The sequence below is a fragment of the Accipiter gentilis genome, chromosome 22 (genome assembly GCF_929443795.1).
Source record: "Accipiter gentilis chromosome 22, bAccGen1.1, whole genome shotgun sequence".
NCBI classification, from domain to species: Eukaryota; Metazoa; Chordata; class Aves; order Accipitriformes; family Accipitridae; genus Astur; species Astur gentilis.
In genome coordinates, this window is record NC_064901.1 from 7,338,217 (window position 1) to 7,354,018 (window position 15,802).

The 15,802-nt window shown below is 36.9% G+C and overlaps 1 protein-coding gene across 2 annotated transcripts in view; it reads right to left on the reverse strand.

Annotated features, from left to right (window-relative positions):
- Positions 1–15,802, reverse strand: part of AKAP6 (A-kinase anchoring protein 6) — a 291,172-nt gene that overhangs the window by 87,428 nt on the left and 187,942 nt on the right. For both annotated transcript variants that reach the window (XM_049825778.1, XM_049825777.1), the window contains exon 8: positions 4,707–4,855. In XM_049825778.1, the coding sequence (XP_049681735.1) occupies positions 4,707–4,855 (149 nt within the window). The remainder of the gene's footprint in view (positions 1–4,706; positions 4,856–15,802) is intronic.

The window sequence follows — 15,802 nt, forward strand, 5'->3', positions numbered from 1 at the left end:
TGTTAATAATACTATTGCAGTTTCAGTTGTTATTAGCTAGAGTACCATATGCATGGTAATTTTGAAAGCTTATAGATAAAGTTGTGACAAGTAGAACTGCCTTTCTGCAAGAAAGCGAGCAAGAGAGAAGAAAGCATTTTCCTTCTGTGGTATTATTTTCAATGAGTTGACAACAAAGGAAGTCTTGTATAATGCACAAGTGTTGATTCCTGCTTCTGAAGTAACTCTTTAGTTTAATCCACTGTACTTAGTATACTTTTACTCAATAATTTATGAGGTGCACTTACTTAAAATTGCCTGCTGCCCTGAGAAGGTAAGCAATGATGCTATTATAAAGAAGAGCAAGCATAAAAGGGCAAGTTACTATTGTTGAAATATAATAGTTTCATTTGGAGTTCAGGGCTTTTCTCCTGTTTCAGGAGGTATTTGACTCAGATATCATTCTGAAACTAAAATAAAACTAAACTCCATTTTGAATGGTATATTTGCAGTGATACTGAATCTTTATCCCTTCCTCAGAAAGCAGTATAACCATTCTAAATCTTCAGTATCTACTGCTCGTTTTTTTCCCTTCCATCTTATCCAAATATTATCCAAAGTCATAAAACTGACAGGCAGTTATTAAAACATATATTTTATGATATAAGAAGCTAGATCTCATGTCCTATAAATTGGTACAAATTCAGTTGGACTTGGATGGTTTGCAGCAGTGAAAAATCTAAATTAAGATATGAAGATGATGGGAAACAGAAGATGTGCTGGATTCAAACACCTGCTTTGCATCTATAGAACCACATCTTAGTTACAGTCCAAACCGGTCCATTTATTGGTGTAATAGAATGAAACGATCCTTTAAAGGTACATAAAAGCACTTTCCCCTGACCTTTATAAAACCCAGATAAGCACTAGGAAACAGCTAGACATTTTGATTTCTAGCTGAGTTCTAAGCAGGAACTCAAGCCAAAATGAAGAGTGAGAGAAACGTGATTCACTGGAAAAAGACCAGGAAGGGATGCAAGAGGTAACAGGGATTTTTTTACCCCCATAGTTTACATACTGTGACTATTCTCTTTTTTGGTTTTCTGCTGTAAAATAAAGTCATCTGGGAGCATTTCTAAGCGAACTGTCTATGGCAGTTATCTGCCTGAGCCTAACGATAGTGAAGTCAGCCTACAAAGCATCATCAATTTTTAAAAAAAATTTGATTGCAGTATTTTTAATTGTTCTAAAATAACTCTGATATTAGAAAGGAAAAAAAAAAGCTTTGTTTTTAAAATGTATGCCTCACATCTAAATGGATGGATCTACTGATTACTATCAAATTACTGTTTGGAAGATTACGTAAGTTACTAAGCCGTTAAAAAGATATTCAGGAAGTCCAGCAATTGTAGGATCAGTGACAGGTTAAGATTAAAATGTACCTGTCAGTATTTCTGTAGTATATTGAATATTGCTTTTTTATTCAGATTCTATTTTTTCTGGGCTTAGCAGATCTTCTTTTTTTTTCATATTGCCACAGGCAGAATTGGGGAAAGCATAACTTCTGAAATACTGATGTGTCACAGATGCAAGAACTATAGAAAAGATTTAATTTTGGTTGATTATCAAAATCCACCAACTGCTAAAAAAAGAATAAATTAGGTCATCTGTTTATTGCAAAAAAATATTCCCCCATTAGAAGTACCCAAACATTGCCAACAAGAATGCTGTAATATTAGTTAAAGGGCGGGTAACTATAGCTTCCTTAATGTAGGTTTGTTGGTTAATAAGCTAAAACCATTAGCTACATAATAACTAAAATGACATTAAGAAGTATATTTTATCTTGGTAAACAGGGAATCAGATATGCAGAGTTGCATGTCTAATCCCTTGAACCCTAAACATATTTCTTAAAATGTGGACATCAATTTATTATTTTGAATGAAAATTCATGAGCACCTTTCTCATGAGAAAACCAGTTCGTCTGTGGCATTAATAAATAAAAAGGAATGTGAAGCTATTTCCATCAGCCTTTTTCCCCATGTTTAACACACTTCCAGTTTGTGTTGTTTCTTTGATTGCATAACTCACATGGTATTTAGAAGTACTGTAAACACACTGGTATGCCTACCAAAAAAATTCAGCCAGACAAAAATTTCTTCCAAGTTTCTGGGTCATCATTTTTTGGAACTCCTTTCATAGGTTTTTATTAGGAGGATATAGGTGAAATCAGAGTTCTGACCTTAACAGCTTTAAAATTGCCTTATATTCGGTGCATACTCGAAGCCACCTCTAATGCATTTATCTCAAAGCCTCATTCATGAAGGCCCAAGACTAGGTGATGACAGGATCCCAGGATCTGGCCTTCATGTTGTCTAAATATCGTATCCATATCTCCCAATAGTACCTGTATAAACTTCTCCCCAGTTTTGAGGGGATGCAATATTTCCAGCCAGACTTGCTGTAATATTTTGCAGCTGCTCTCAACTACTCTCAGTTACCGCTTGCTGCCTGGCTAGCTGGTGTTCTCCTGCAGTAGGTATTCGTTCTCTTCTCTTTCACTTTAGCCATCTTCATGCAGATACATGTAAGCCCGCTCTATTGCTGTTGTAACAGGAGGGTCGCTCTGCAGGAAATCTGTTCTTTACACACCCACTTATATCACCCTATCTGCAGATACTACTTTACCTATCTCAGTTTAGCTACCTGCACAAAGCTGCCTCCCAAGTATTTCTCCCCCCCCGCTATATAAGCAATCCTCCATCTACAATAACTCTTGTTCTCACTCTTCTTTCTCTTAGGCCAGACTTCCACAACAGCTAATGGGCCTAATTTTCCCAGTTATGCAAATGACCCCTTCTCTGTAGAAATCTCAGTCTCTAGCTAGGTCATCCTACTGTGGAATTTCTGTCCACAGTTTTTTGGTCCACAGTTTTTATGTAGTAGGGAAATGTATCAGCTGTATTTTCAAAGAGCTGAAAGGCATTTCCACTGTGTTCAATACAATACCTCAGACTGGTTCACCTGGAAGTTGTCCATCTGAATTCAGCCCACCCTGGTTTCTGTAATGGCTAAATACATGGTATTGTATTTGTCTCCTTCAGGTCCTTGGGGCCCTTAAGCCACTGTTGAGCCTCTAAGGGCTGGGATGGCTATATGGGCCCAGAAAGGTGGCCATGGCAGAGAAAAGGTAGGAAACACTGGTAAGTTACCATTCCCAGTAATAAACATGTAATTATGAGTGCGAACAAGTACATTTAAGAGCCTATTTGCTTTATATATATGGTATGTAGAGTTATAAACTGTTTTTTTTCCATGAGGCTTAAAGCTTTATGTCCCCTATCCTCAATAAAATCAAATGTTTGTTGATGCCTTACTCTCTTACGTCCCTCACAAAATTCCAACCTTAAGTCTCGCTCACATTCAACTGTGGCTGCAAAATTAGAAGCTGTTTTTGAATATGTAGCTCCCAGTGCACCTTTATATACATATACACACCAATTCTGAACAAATTATTTTTATGGTTGGCACTAGCTGCACTGGCATGTTTGAGAATCTGACAGATTTCTGCATATGTAATCAAGATCTCAGTAATCCTACATAATTAGCCCACATCAACTTTTCTAAAACAATCATCTTTCCGTATAATAAGAGGGGATGTTTACAAGGTTCATTTATCTTTACAGTCGGTAATTTAATAAAACTGTGTTTCCAAGACCTTGACATTGAGTTAACAATTGGAAAAGGAAGTTCTGGAGAAAAAGAACTCATGAATACCTTGGTCAATGACTTTCCTTGCATAGGAAACTGCAGGCAAAAGTTCTACTGTGTTTACTGGTTACAAGAAAACTGTCAAGGTGAGGGTGTACCCAAACAATGAACAATAGTTGGCTCCTTTGAACTGCTTTTGCCCCACACTATTATGAACTCACAGGTACGTTGTTATGTTCACTTAGGGGAGCTAGCAGTTGGGAAGATACGGTTTTCAAAATACCTTCAAGAAAAAGCCTTACATCAGAACTACAAGTTTTCTTGGCTGTGAAAAAGGGATGGGCAGCAAGATTTCACTTTAGCATAGTCCAGTGATTAATTTGTCCAAGATTCTTTGCTCAAACTATTAAAAAAGAGTGCTTTTATATATACATTTACATACATAAAATATATATGTGTGGGGCTATGTATGTTTACATTTATTAAAAAACAGACTGAGAAGACCAACTCAGGGAAAACAGTTAAAATTAAAGCTTTCTAGAAAAGTACAAAATTGGGATATTTTAAATGGTGAACTATAAGCAAATGGCTTCATATTCATATTTCCTAGTGACTAGTAGAATAATGATTACAGAGAATTGTCTTGCAGGGGTATAAATACATTATAAAGATGCTTCCTTGGAAGATGCTAAGAAATCAAAAGATATGAAGCCATTGGAGGATAAAAGCCCAAAGCAAAAGGACACATTACATTTTTTTTAAATCAAAACGATGGATTGCTATTAAATAATGTTAAGTAGTCCTATGAACAAACCATGATTTGGATAAATTATCCAGAACCCAATATTTTTTGCATTCATATATGAAAAAAAAAAATAAATATATAGACAGAGTTTTCCCCTGCCTCTTGGCCTAGGAAGAAAAATCCTGGTTAACTAGAAGTAAGAAAAAGTATATCATGTAAAAAAAAAATACAGATCAGTGAGAATAAAACAACAAAAAGAATAGTTCCCTACCCATTACTTCCCACTGTGTGAACTTTTGACATATCAGCAAACTCTTCCTTTCGCTTGCTACTAGTGTTGTACTGCTCACTGTACAGCTTTAAGGACATCTGTTCAACAGCATCTCTTTGTGCTTCCAGATAGCATAGCTGAACCTCAGCCTAGAAAAAGAAAACAAAGAGAAAAAAAACCACAACAGAACTTTAAAAAAAAAAAAATTCAGAAAGAATGCATTTAAAACAAGTACTTTTGGACTGCAACAATTTTAACCAAATGATTCACACTATCATTTTTCTCCTTGCATGATAGTCAAAAAGGCTGAACCATTAAGTCAGAGAAAAGTACAGTGTATTCCCAAATGCTAGAACTGAACTATTTAGGTTTCTATCAGAGAATGTGCTATATATTCCATGAGATGTATATCCAATCAAATGCTGCATAATGTCTGGACATGAACAAAAGAGATATTAGAAATCATGCACTATGACAGAACAGGTAGATACATAAAATCATATTTCTCACAGGCTTCAAGACTGATATTGTTAACACGTTGCCTGTGCTTCATAATTAATGAAAGCCATATTGCTATAGGAATTTTTGTTTTAAATAGTACATGTAAACAAAACCAAGCAAATTGGCTTTATTCATATTCTGCTTTCCCATATCTGGCATCCACTGATTACTCAGCAATTTTAATTGCAAGGAAAAAGGCAATAAGTGAGATGTGCTGTTTTCCATCAGACTCTGTGCCCGGCCAGAAGAATGTTGAATAATATTTGGCATCATAACTTATTCAATAGACACTTTATTTATTGCAGCTGTGGTGATCAGTTTTATTCTGAGGCTCAGAGAACCAGATGATAAAAAGGATGAAATCTGCTGTTTGCCACACTTGCCCCTAGGAACAGGACAAAGAACAGAGGGTAAAGTAAGTTCAAAAGCACTTTGGGACCAATATGCTATTGTTTTCTTTTAATATGCTTCACTGAAAGAAAAACGTATTACAAATTCTGATAATGCTTCAAGACCTGCTACTTCTGTGTAACTACATACTCTTATTTCCATTAGGAGAGGAAGGCCTGCTTAACTGTTTGGTGCTATGGTAAGTAAATGCAACAAGCATGGAGGAAATTTTCTATAAGGACTCTCACATTTTCTACTGCAGGAGGCAAGGAAATGAAGAGTTTGCTTGGCTGCCGACAGCATGACAGAGTTACCAATCTATGGAACAACGGCAGCTGTGAAGAGAAAGCAGAGAAAGGGCTAGAGAGGAGGAAATCTGCAAAAACTGGGAAAATGCAGGCAAGTGAAGGGAAATAGGCACTGAAGAATGTCAGTAGGGAAAGTCTGAAGGAAGACTGGAATGTCTTTATAAGCTTGTGGTAATAACAGTTACATGTATATTTGCTTATGCCTTGCCTTGATGCAATTTTTGCTGAGTAATAATGTAGCTGATTTGGAAATTCCGTTTCCTTTTCAAATTTCTCTTTCAAACATTTACAGCTTTCTCTATCAGTTGCTTCTTACAGTGAGATTTGTTATGTTTGGCAGTAAACCCCAATATGTTTTTGAGAAATTAAAAAAAAAAAAAACAACAAAAAAATATTAGCAAATTTCCAAGGATATAGAAGATAAAAATTCCAAGTAAACGATGCAGGTCTCTGAGTGTGTACATAAATGAAATACAAGGCTTTCATACCTAGTCTAAAATAGTGGAAACTTAAACCACAGTGTCACCAATGAAGAAACATTATCTGAATATAAGACTAATTAGTTGAGACTGTCCAGTTAGAGTAAAATGTTAAGGTCTGAGAGAGCTATAAAACATGCTCTTTCAGAAACTATAATTAAAACTGCTTTTTATATAACTCAGAAATGACAAAAAAAAGCAAATAAACAAACATCATCACCTTCTTGTTCCCCGTCCACCCCCAAGTACATTTTCCTTTAGGTTGATAAACAATCCACTTCCATAGTATACACGGGTTCCTGATCAAGTTTCTTTTTTGGAAGGATTCTTCACCAGCGAGGATAATCTTCCAGCTGAGTATTTTGTATTGTCCACATAAGGGTATGGATTTGTTCTTTTAATTTAGTCTTACCAGAAAGAGGTTATTCACCAGTTGTTTTTATTTTAGTTATGGTTGACATGACACTTTCAGTCTAAAGCCCTGTTGTGAGTGACCAGCAACTTTCTAAAACAATTAACATCATCAATTAAAATCTTCATGATTGTTTTAAGCCTAGAGGTGAAATCTTGTGGAAAACTTTAAGCAAATAATTTCCCTGATTTTCAGGATGGGTTTGGAAAACAAGATAAGTAATTCTTGCTTTTTTCCTGTGGGTTTTGGGTGGTTTTTAGGGTGAGGTTTGAGGGGTTTTGGGGGAGGGGGGGGGGGTGTTGGCTGTTGTTGAAATTATGTATACAACCTCCTCCTCCCCCCACGCCGCCGCAGTACTCCAAAAGATGGGAATTCACATGTTGCCTAAACTCTGGAACCTCACACATATGAATTAAAACTCAGCTCTTAACTATATGAACACATGCTATTTCTCAAAGAACACAACTATCTCAATGCTTGAGATACACATTTTTCTGGCATTTTCTAATTCCCCACTCTATAATTTCCTCTATATTTTAAAATAAGAAACAAGAAAAATAAAGCAAGCAGCTTGATACAGATCTTTCATTCTCTGTTCACTTGCAAAAATATTTGTAAACAGGCAAATCATTAATGTATATGGAAAATGGGAGAAGAAAAAGGAGGATGAAATAGAATAGTGGGGGGAAAGGAAAAACAGGATGGAAAGAGTAAATAAATATATGGAGAGGGTTGAATGAGAAACCACTATTTCTTCCTCACAGGTATAAGGCCTTCTTGTACTGAGGATTATGAACTCCATCAACGTCATAGTCTACAACTCCTGAATACAAGAAATTGTGTCCCAGTTCTTGTATCTCAGAAGTATGATCCCTCTATAAATCAACTATTTTTGTTTTTAAACCCAATTTCTATCTTCAACGATTGTGAATACTTACAGCAACTCAAACTCAGGCAGCACAGAGTTTCAGATGGATCTCTCTGATTTCTTTTCTGTATGAATTCATCTATCTCTCTGCTGTACTTAAGCATGTTTTTGTCCCTGTTCCACTGATATCAACCGCAAATCCAAAGAGGCTTTGAAGACCTCGAGTAGGTATTGATCAGTTTAAGTCTCAAAAACCTACGTTCTGCAGAAGCTGAACTAACAGGCACAAGGCACAATCTAGAAAATAGTACACAGCACAGATATGCAATAAATCTACTGCAGTTTATTTTCCAGTTAAAATCCTTAGTGATAATGAAAGAGTAGTTTTGAAGTATTTTGGCAGAATAAGGTAGCAACTTTATTAATTGCTAATCAAATATAGAAAAGTGACGTGCCTTAGCTTCTAGCTTATTTGAAATGTGCATTTTCAGATTGCCCTACGTGCGCTTTCTTGTTACTTAACACAGCTATAAGAACTTAATCTCTATTGCAAACACACCTCTATGGACATGAATATCTAGCAAATCCTGAGAAAGTCTACTGAGATATGCATCATCCCAAATATATGTAATAGAAATTGGGTGGGAGGCAATCATTCATTTACTCTTAGTACCCCATCTTAGAAGTGGAATTCAGTTTTTTCTTTTTTTCAGAAGATGTAGCAAGTCAGAATCTGAAAAATTGAACATGGAAAAAAACCGCCAAGGAATGATACTCAGCAGTTGTTTTCCACTTCATGGTCCTCTTCTAATTGAGAATTTTTGCAGTAAACCCACAATAAATATGTCAGTGATGGTCTGGTTACACACTTGTAGAGATTCTCTAACAGTCACTGTCCTACCAGGATGGAATGAGTTTACAATATTCTGTTGTAAATTAAACTGAGATATTTCCAATAATCAAATGACAAAATGGTCTCATTTTCCTGACCCTGGAGGATCCAATCTCTAAACAAGACTATGAAAAAACACTAGTCTCTGGGGAAAAAAGAGGGAAAAAAATTCTATACTAGTGTCAAATATTCAGTTCTAGTGATCGATTAATTATGGTAAATAATTTCAAGGCTATTGTCAGAAAGCTCATTTTCTACAAAGGAAGACCTTATAAATAAACTGAGGGAGCCTGGGGTGCAGAATCTGTTCCTTAAGACTGGCTTTGCATGACAACATAGAATGTCCTTTACTATACAGATCACTATATAACATGAAGGGGTAATCAGTGACAATACAAATCAATGAAAATACATTGTATTTCTTGTTAGACCTAATGTTAGAATGACCTTATTCTGAAGTGGAGAAAGACAAGACAAGGGATAATGGCTGTTACTGTGGGAGGAAGGAGATTGAAAGGTTATATTGTATACAGTGTCAAATGAGAGACTCAGAATTTACACTGAAGTAAATTGGAGATGAGAACTCAGAGCTAGTGTTGTTCTGCTGCAATTTTTTTTTTTTTTTTTATTGGAATGTACTAGAATAAATATCACTGAATTGGTGTTTGTCGTGGTTCAACCCCAGCCAGCAACTAAGCACCACGCAACCACTCACTCACCTCCCTTGCAGTGAGATGGGGGAGAGAATCAGAAGGGTAAAAGTGAGAAAACTCGTGGGTTGAGATACAGACAGTTTAATAGGCAAAACAAAAGCCGCACACACAAGCAAAGCAGAACAAGGAGTTCATTCACCACTTCCCGTGGGCAGGCAGGTGTTCAGCCATCTCCAGGAAAGCAGGGCTCCGTCACGCGTAACGGTCACTTGGGAAGACAAACGCCATCACTCCAAATGTCGTCCCCCCTTCCTTCTTCTTCCCCCAGCTTTATATACTGAACATAATGTCACATGGTCTGGAATACCCCTTGGGTCAGCCGGGGTCAGCTGTCCCGGCTGTGTCCCCCCCCAACTCCTTGTGCACCCCCAGCCTACTCGCTGGTGGGCTGGGGTGAGGAGCAGAAAAGGCCTTGGCTACCGGTAAGCACTGCTCAGCAGTAGCGAAAACATCCCTGTGTTATCAACACTGGTTCCAGCACAAACCCAAAACTTAGCCCCATACTAGCTAGTGGGAAGAAAATTAACTCTATCCCAGCCAAAACCAGCACAGTATTGAAAGGAAAGTATTTTCAGACAGTGTTTCCTAGGGAGCACAAGTCTTTTGTTAAGAACTATGTTACTGTAAGCAAAGTATTCTGTGTTTTAAATATATAAATTATAATACATTCAGTTGAATGTGAATTATGAAAGTATCCTATCTTGCATTATTCTTTCTCTACAGTGCTGTAGAAGAACTATACCACTGCCACACTAGACTGTAATTACTATAAAATTATATATGAAATACAGACATAGTTCAATTCCACTGCCATTATCTGAACTTAAGCTGGGTAAAAACATTGTCTCTTAAATTAAAGCACAAATTTGAGTTTCCACCAAACAAGGAGGTGGTCAGATGGCATCATGCAGCATGTAGACTTAGAAGGTTCACCTATATGTATATTTTATAGAAGTGCAAACTCAGCTGCACTATTGTAAAAGGATGCGCATCCCAGCTTGGCACTCTTCATATCTTTGTAATTGGTGAATTTCTTGAGAGATAAAATTGGGAGTAATTCCTTACCAGAATTAAGTTGATCACAGTCGCACTTATGTGGTCATATCTGTGCCCAATTTTGTTGTTTTCTGTTCACAATATTCTGTCTATTTCTCCACATGATAAAGTTGTGGAGAAAGCTTTATTACAGGACATGAAACAGACCCTGGCTCTGTCACAGATGCAGCTAGTGAATAAAATTATGTTGAGGAGTACACAGCTCAAAATATCTTCCATGGAGATGTAGCTTACAGAAAGAGTTCTTTGGCAGGCAGGAGTTTTACCAAAGACTCTATACAGACAGACTTGATCATCCACCACTCCATCCCCACAGCCAGCCAACAAGTCTGCTGCTGAAAACATTTAGGGTAGAAGCAGTACTTCCAAGAAGTCACCCCAGCATTTAAAATGGCATTGTATAACAGAATCATAGGATCATTTAGGTTGGAAAAGACCTTTAAGGTCATCGAGTCCACCACTTGGCAATGTTAGGCTTATTGGACTTCAAGTCACTTCTTGGAAGTACTGCTACTACCCTAAGTAGCAGTTGTTTTTGTTGTTGAAGCAGGATGGTAACTCTTATCTTCTGTTGTTTTTTTTCTTTTCTCTTCCCCCCCCCCCTCCTTCTGCATAATTAAAACAGGGACATTGCTGCAGTTGACTTCTTTCTTAGTCTGTTACCCTTCCTGCTTTTGGCTGTCCTGCCTCTTCCATCCTTCATCTTGCACTCTCTTCAGGACTGAATCAGATTAAAAAATAATCCTACAGCATAAAATGTGTTTACTGAAAGTTGAACATTTGATAGTCCTATTATAAAGGACACGCTGTGTTTTGATCATGCAGGAAATTAATTCTGTTAATCAGGGCATGCTTGTTACCAGTTAAAATCTTAGCGAAGTGTTTTTATCATCATAAATCTCAGAAATGCTTTTATAGTAGTAATAACTTTATCACTTTGTGTTTCAGTGTACTAAAACCATCACAACAATGTGAAACCTCCACATAGAATGAGCAAAATTACAAGGCAACAACATTCTTGCTTATCAAGGTACTTAAACTCATTGTAGAGTTTAAGTAACAGCAGTAACAGCACAGTGAATTTTAAGCCTGTCCACAGGAGCCATAAAATGAAATTTTAGATAGAGTAGGGCTGTGTTATAGTAAGTAGAGCTTCAGGCAATTCCAAGAGCCATCAGAAATGATGGGAGGCAACACCTTTTTGCAGGGTTTCCCTTGGCCCTTGGCTTTCAGAAACACTTCCCCCCCCCCCCCCCCCCCCCCCCCCGTTTTGTTATAAAGATTAGGAACATGACCTGTGACTTCAGGACTGTGGAGTACAAATGCAATCAGCAGCGTGGCCTCAGCAGCATTGTCTGGCCAAATCCATGGAGGTGTCCTGATCATGCTGTTAATTTAAAATCTGGACCTCTGGTGTCTAATTCCTGACTGTCCCCGTGCCTTTGGTTCTGTTCAGTGTAACACTAAATACAACACAAGAGCATGGCCTGCCCTGTGCATCAAACAGATCTCAGCTATGTACCAGAGAAGTTCCCTATATCAGAAATACCAAAAAAGCATTGAAGGCAAGTATGAAAGGATTAACCCATCCAGAGCCTTCCAAGACTGTGGATAGTTTCTGACAATAGCATCCCAAAATTGCAGGGTGAAAAAAAGTCCTTGTAAGAGTGGGAATTCAGCAATGGCCAGTATCTTTTGCTACTTTTCTCGTCTTCTAGGTCTGCACCTCCAGCCTGCAGAACAAGAGAGTGACAGGCAGGATGCAAAAAAGGGATTGTAACAACCAGGGGCCAGGTGGGGAACAGGACTGCTCTGACAACAGAAAGGGCTGGGATGACAGAACAGTGCTTGCTAAAACTAGGCAGAATACACAAATTAACAAGGATGCAGATCCAGCCGAAACCATCAACATAACAGTTAGAGTGCACTTCATCGAAACTGCCACATGCCTTCCAGCTCCTTCAGTGACACTTCTTCCCTTGCCAAAAATCAAGGACTGTAAGCCCAAATAGTCCCATTCTTACAAACCCAGAAGAATCTGTCCTATTAAAGTAGCAAATCATCAACACAACCTTTCGTCTTGGTTTCTTTCCTGTTGGCAAAGAAAACAATTTGTTATGGCAGTCAGAACAGAGATAAGTTGTACTTAAACACAAGGTTGAATACCTTTCCAGGCCAGCCTCAAGATCCCCAAGCAGTCAAGAAGAAGAAAGACTAGTCAGACACAGAAAGTCTTTCCTCAATGTGCTAAAATTGTAAACTTAATCTTACTTAATTAAAACCTCCATTATTTGCACAGGTCTGATTGTTCCTACCATTCACTCTGTTTGCACTTTTAGAGCAATGAAGTGGCTTAAAAAGAGATTGTTAAAGAGTCTGCATATCACCCAAAGCACTGATATTTCTAAAAGTCATGCTCCTCTAAAAGGCTTGTGTACCAAACCACATGGACAGGCAACACACCTAACTCAGTCTGTAGGGCTGGGTATTCAAAATGGCCATGGCCTTAAGGTTAAAGTTACCAATGTTCAGAATTCAGGACAGCACACATGTGCAAGAGAAATTCCAGAGTGATGGTGCACATTCCTCCGCCCCCAACTCTGCAGCAGATTGACATGTACATTCCTAGGTAGGTCTTGCAAAACCAATACCTCCTAGGAAAAACTACCCAACACATCCCAAGAAGGCATGACTGAACTAATATAAAATGTTACGGCCTTTTTCTTGGAAATTTTGCTCAGAGATCTACTTTGAGCATATTTTAGAGAAATGTCTTTTCTCACCATTGGGAGCTGTACTGCCTTACAGTGAAATGAAACCTGATGACTTATTTGTAGAAAGTGGCTTCCAAGTTATCTGAATTTATTATAATGAAAAATCTCATTTGGAAGTAAATGTAAGGTAATTATTTACTTCTTTAAACTTGCAATGTATGACTCTGAAGTTACTTTGGTAATACACGTTGACTGTTAATTAATTTTACCGTACTGTAATAGTATTACTGTTTTATGTTTTGGTATCTTTTAATAAGCAGAGATTTCTGTGTAATTCTGTTACTTATGCTGAAAGGAACATACATAAAATGTAGAAATTACTGGTAAGATGATGCCATACTACAGAAAAAATGTGAAATCTTTTTTCTGTAATACTACATAATTTGTGTGCATGTTACATAGTAATTAGTTCAAATACTGCATAAAGAGTTCGATATTTTTTCCAAGTAGCTCAATTTTAAACTTCTATATGCTTGAGAAATGTTTCATATTTATTAACCTAATCATTACAAATATGTATATATATAACAAGTAGTTCCACAATTTCCTATACGTACCCACTCACAACATTGCAGAAGTTTTGGGCTAAAGACTCCTTTTGATTCAATATTTTGAGTGGCTCAATAGTATCAAGCATTTTCAAGTCCAAACTCCTACACTGAGCATACCACAAAGACTGTCATTGAATGCTTATTTGGCTTGTTCTGAAATTGAAGTAGATCCTTTCCATGCCTAGATAAGTCTATTTGATGTTATATTACCCCTAGATATGGGAATGTTTTCATACTATAAAACGTAAGTGGTTTTGTTTGTTTTTTAAATTAAGATCACTTTTCCCCCTCTTACTTGGAGAATTTTTTTTTTTTTCCAACAACTTTTTAGATACTTAATTATTAATGATATAAAATTGTGCAGACATGAACACCGGACTCTGTCTCCACTGCAAGATTAAATAAGAATAAGCAGAGTATGAAGGAGGATAAAAACTACATGTTAACTTAATGAATTTATTTAATAACAGCAAGGAAATGTAGAGTAGGTATGTAGAGTAGGTATTTTTCTCTGTACATTATTTTTCCTATCCGTATATATGTGAGAGATATATATACGGGTTTTGAGGAAAATTAGAAACAGAAAATTAAAAAAATAATTTTGAGGGAATTTTAAAAAATATTTTTAGTAGAATATTAGTAATTATTGTAGCAACAGCAAGACATATACCTGAATATGTTGATTTGTACGACTGCCTTGCTGTGTATAAAAAGCAGGCACAGACTGCTGCTCCTTTGAGTTTATTTATGATCCTCAGATGAGGACCCTCTTGAAGTACCTGACACCTACTGAGGTAGAGGAAACTGTGAAAAGATAACTGTTTTAAACATAAAATATTTGTATTGCTGAGAGGTCAGCTTTGCCGCTGCTGACTTCATTGCAATTTGCATACTATTAAAGCATTACCCATAATGTTTGTAAAATTTAATTTTAAAGCTATGCTGTTAAAGATGTTTGCTGAATTGTAAGCACCTAGGACATTTGGGAAATTTGTTAACACTTTGATAGTATTTCTGCCTCACTTTGCTTTTTATTTAACCCTCCCCCTAACTACACGCTTACTATTCTTTTTTTCCATTTTATGACAATGAATCTCATTTTAATGCAAGATGAGATACTTAAAAAAAACCCAGTATACTGCAACAGTACAGTAACGGAGATAACTTCTCCTTTTATTCTCAATATATTTAAGTTTGTTAAAAATGTCACTAACTTATTTACTTTTTGCTGGGGGCTGAGATCCAATTATACTCCTATAGACTAGAGGTGATGGTTATGATTTTCTACTTCACTCTAATACACGCTTTCTCATTAAATCTCACAGCCCGGTAATCACAGTCATCACATTTGTGTTTCAGTGCTGCATTCATGCTCACATTCTCTTCCCCTGGATTTCCACCCTCCTTCCCCCACCCCCTCCCCCAAGATCTTTATTTACTCCCTGGCAGAAACTGCAAAATTAAGGATGTATAATGTGCAGGTACAATATTTGCTTCCTTTGCTCTGCCAGACTAGCACTTCACTCTAAAATACACTTTGCGAAGAACTGATATTAACTCGGTTACTATTGTACGTGAACTACCATTCCCCTGTGAAGTACTATAAAAAAGTTGTCCTTAGATGATAATGGAAAGGATGGAGTAAAGCAGGAACAACAAGAATTACTTTACATATTAATAACAACAATTTAGTTATCAAAACAGTACAGAACAAGAATGCCTTTATACTGTGCTTTAAAAAATTTAGCTTCCTAGGGTTCTAATAGTCTTTTCCTATGGTTCAGGAATGCACAGTAGCACTCAGCCCAGTGCCTGTATCCTTATTTCAAAGAGAATCATTCAAACCGACATCCACCCTGTCAAGAATCTTGACTTTGAGCTGCTAATGCAGAATAAAAATCAATATAAATTTTGATCATTTGATGAATATTTACTTCTTTCTTTGGAGCCTGGGGATTTAGAATTGAAAACTGCTGAATCAAGTCATTTTATTTTTTTGTGTTTGTGCCAACACCAATTTACTACCCTCCTGAAAGTTCCTGAACAAGATGTCTCATGTGGCATACATGTTGGTTTTTCCTGTCAATCATAACTGTGTGCCAGTAGGGAACTATAAACATTTTCCTTTCATATTCTTAGTTGTCCAAAAAGG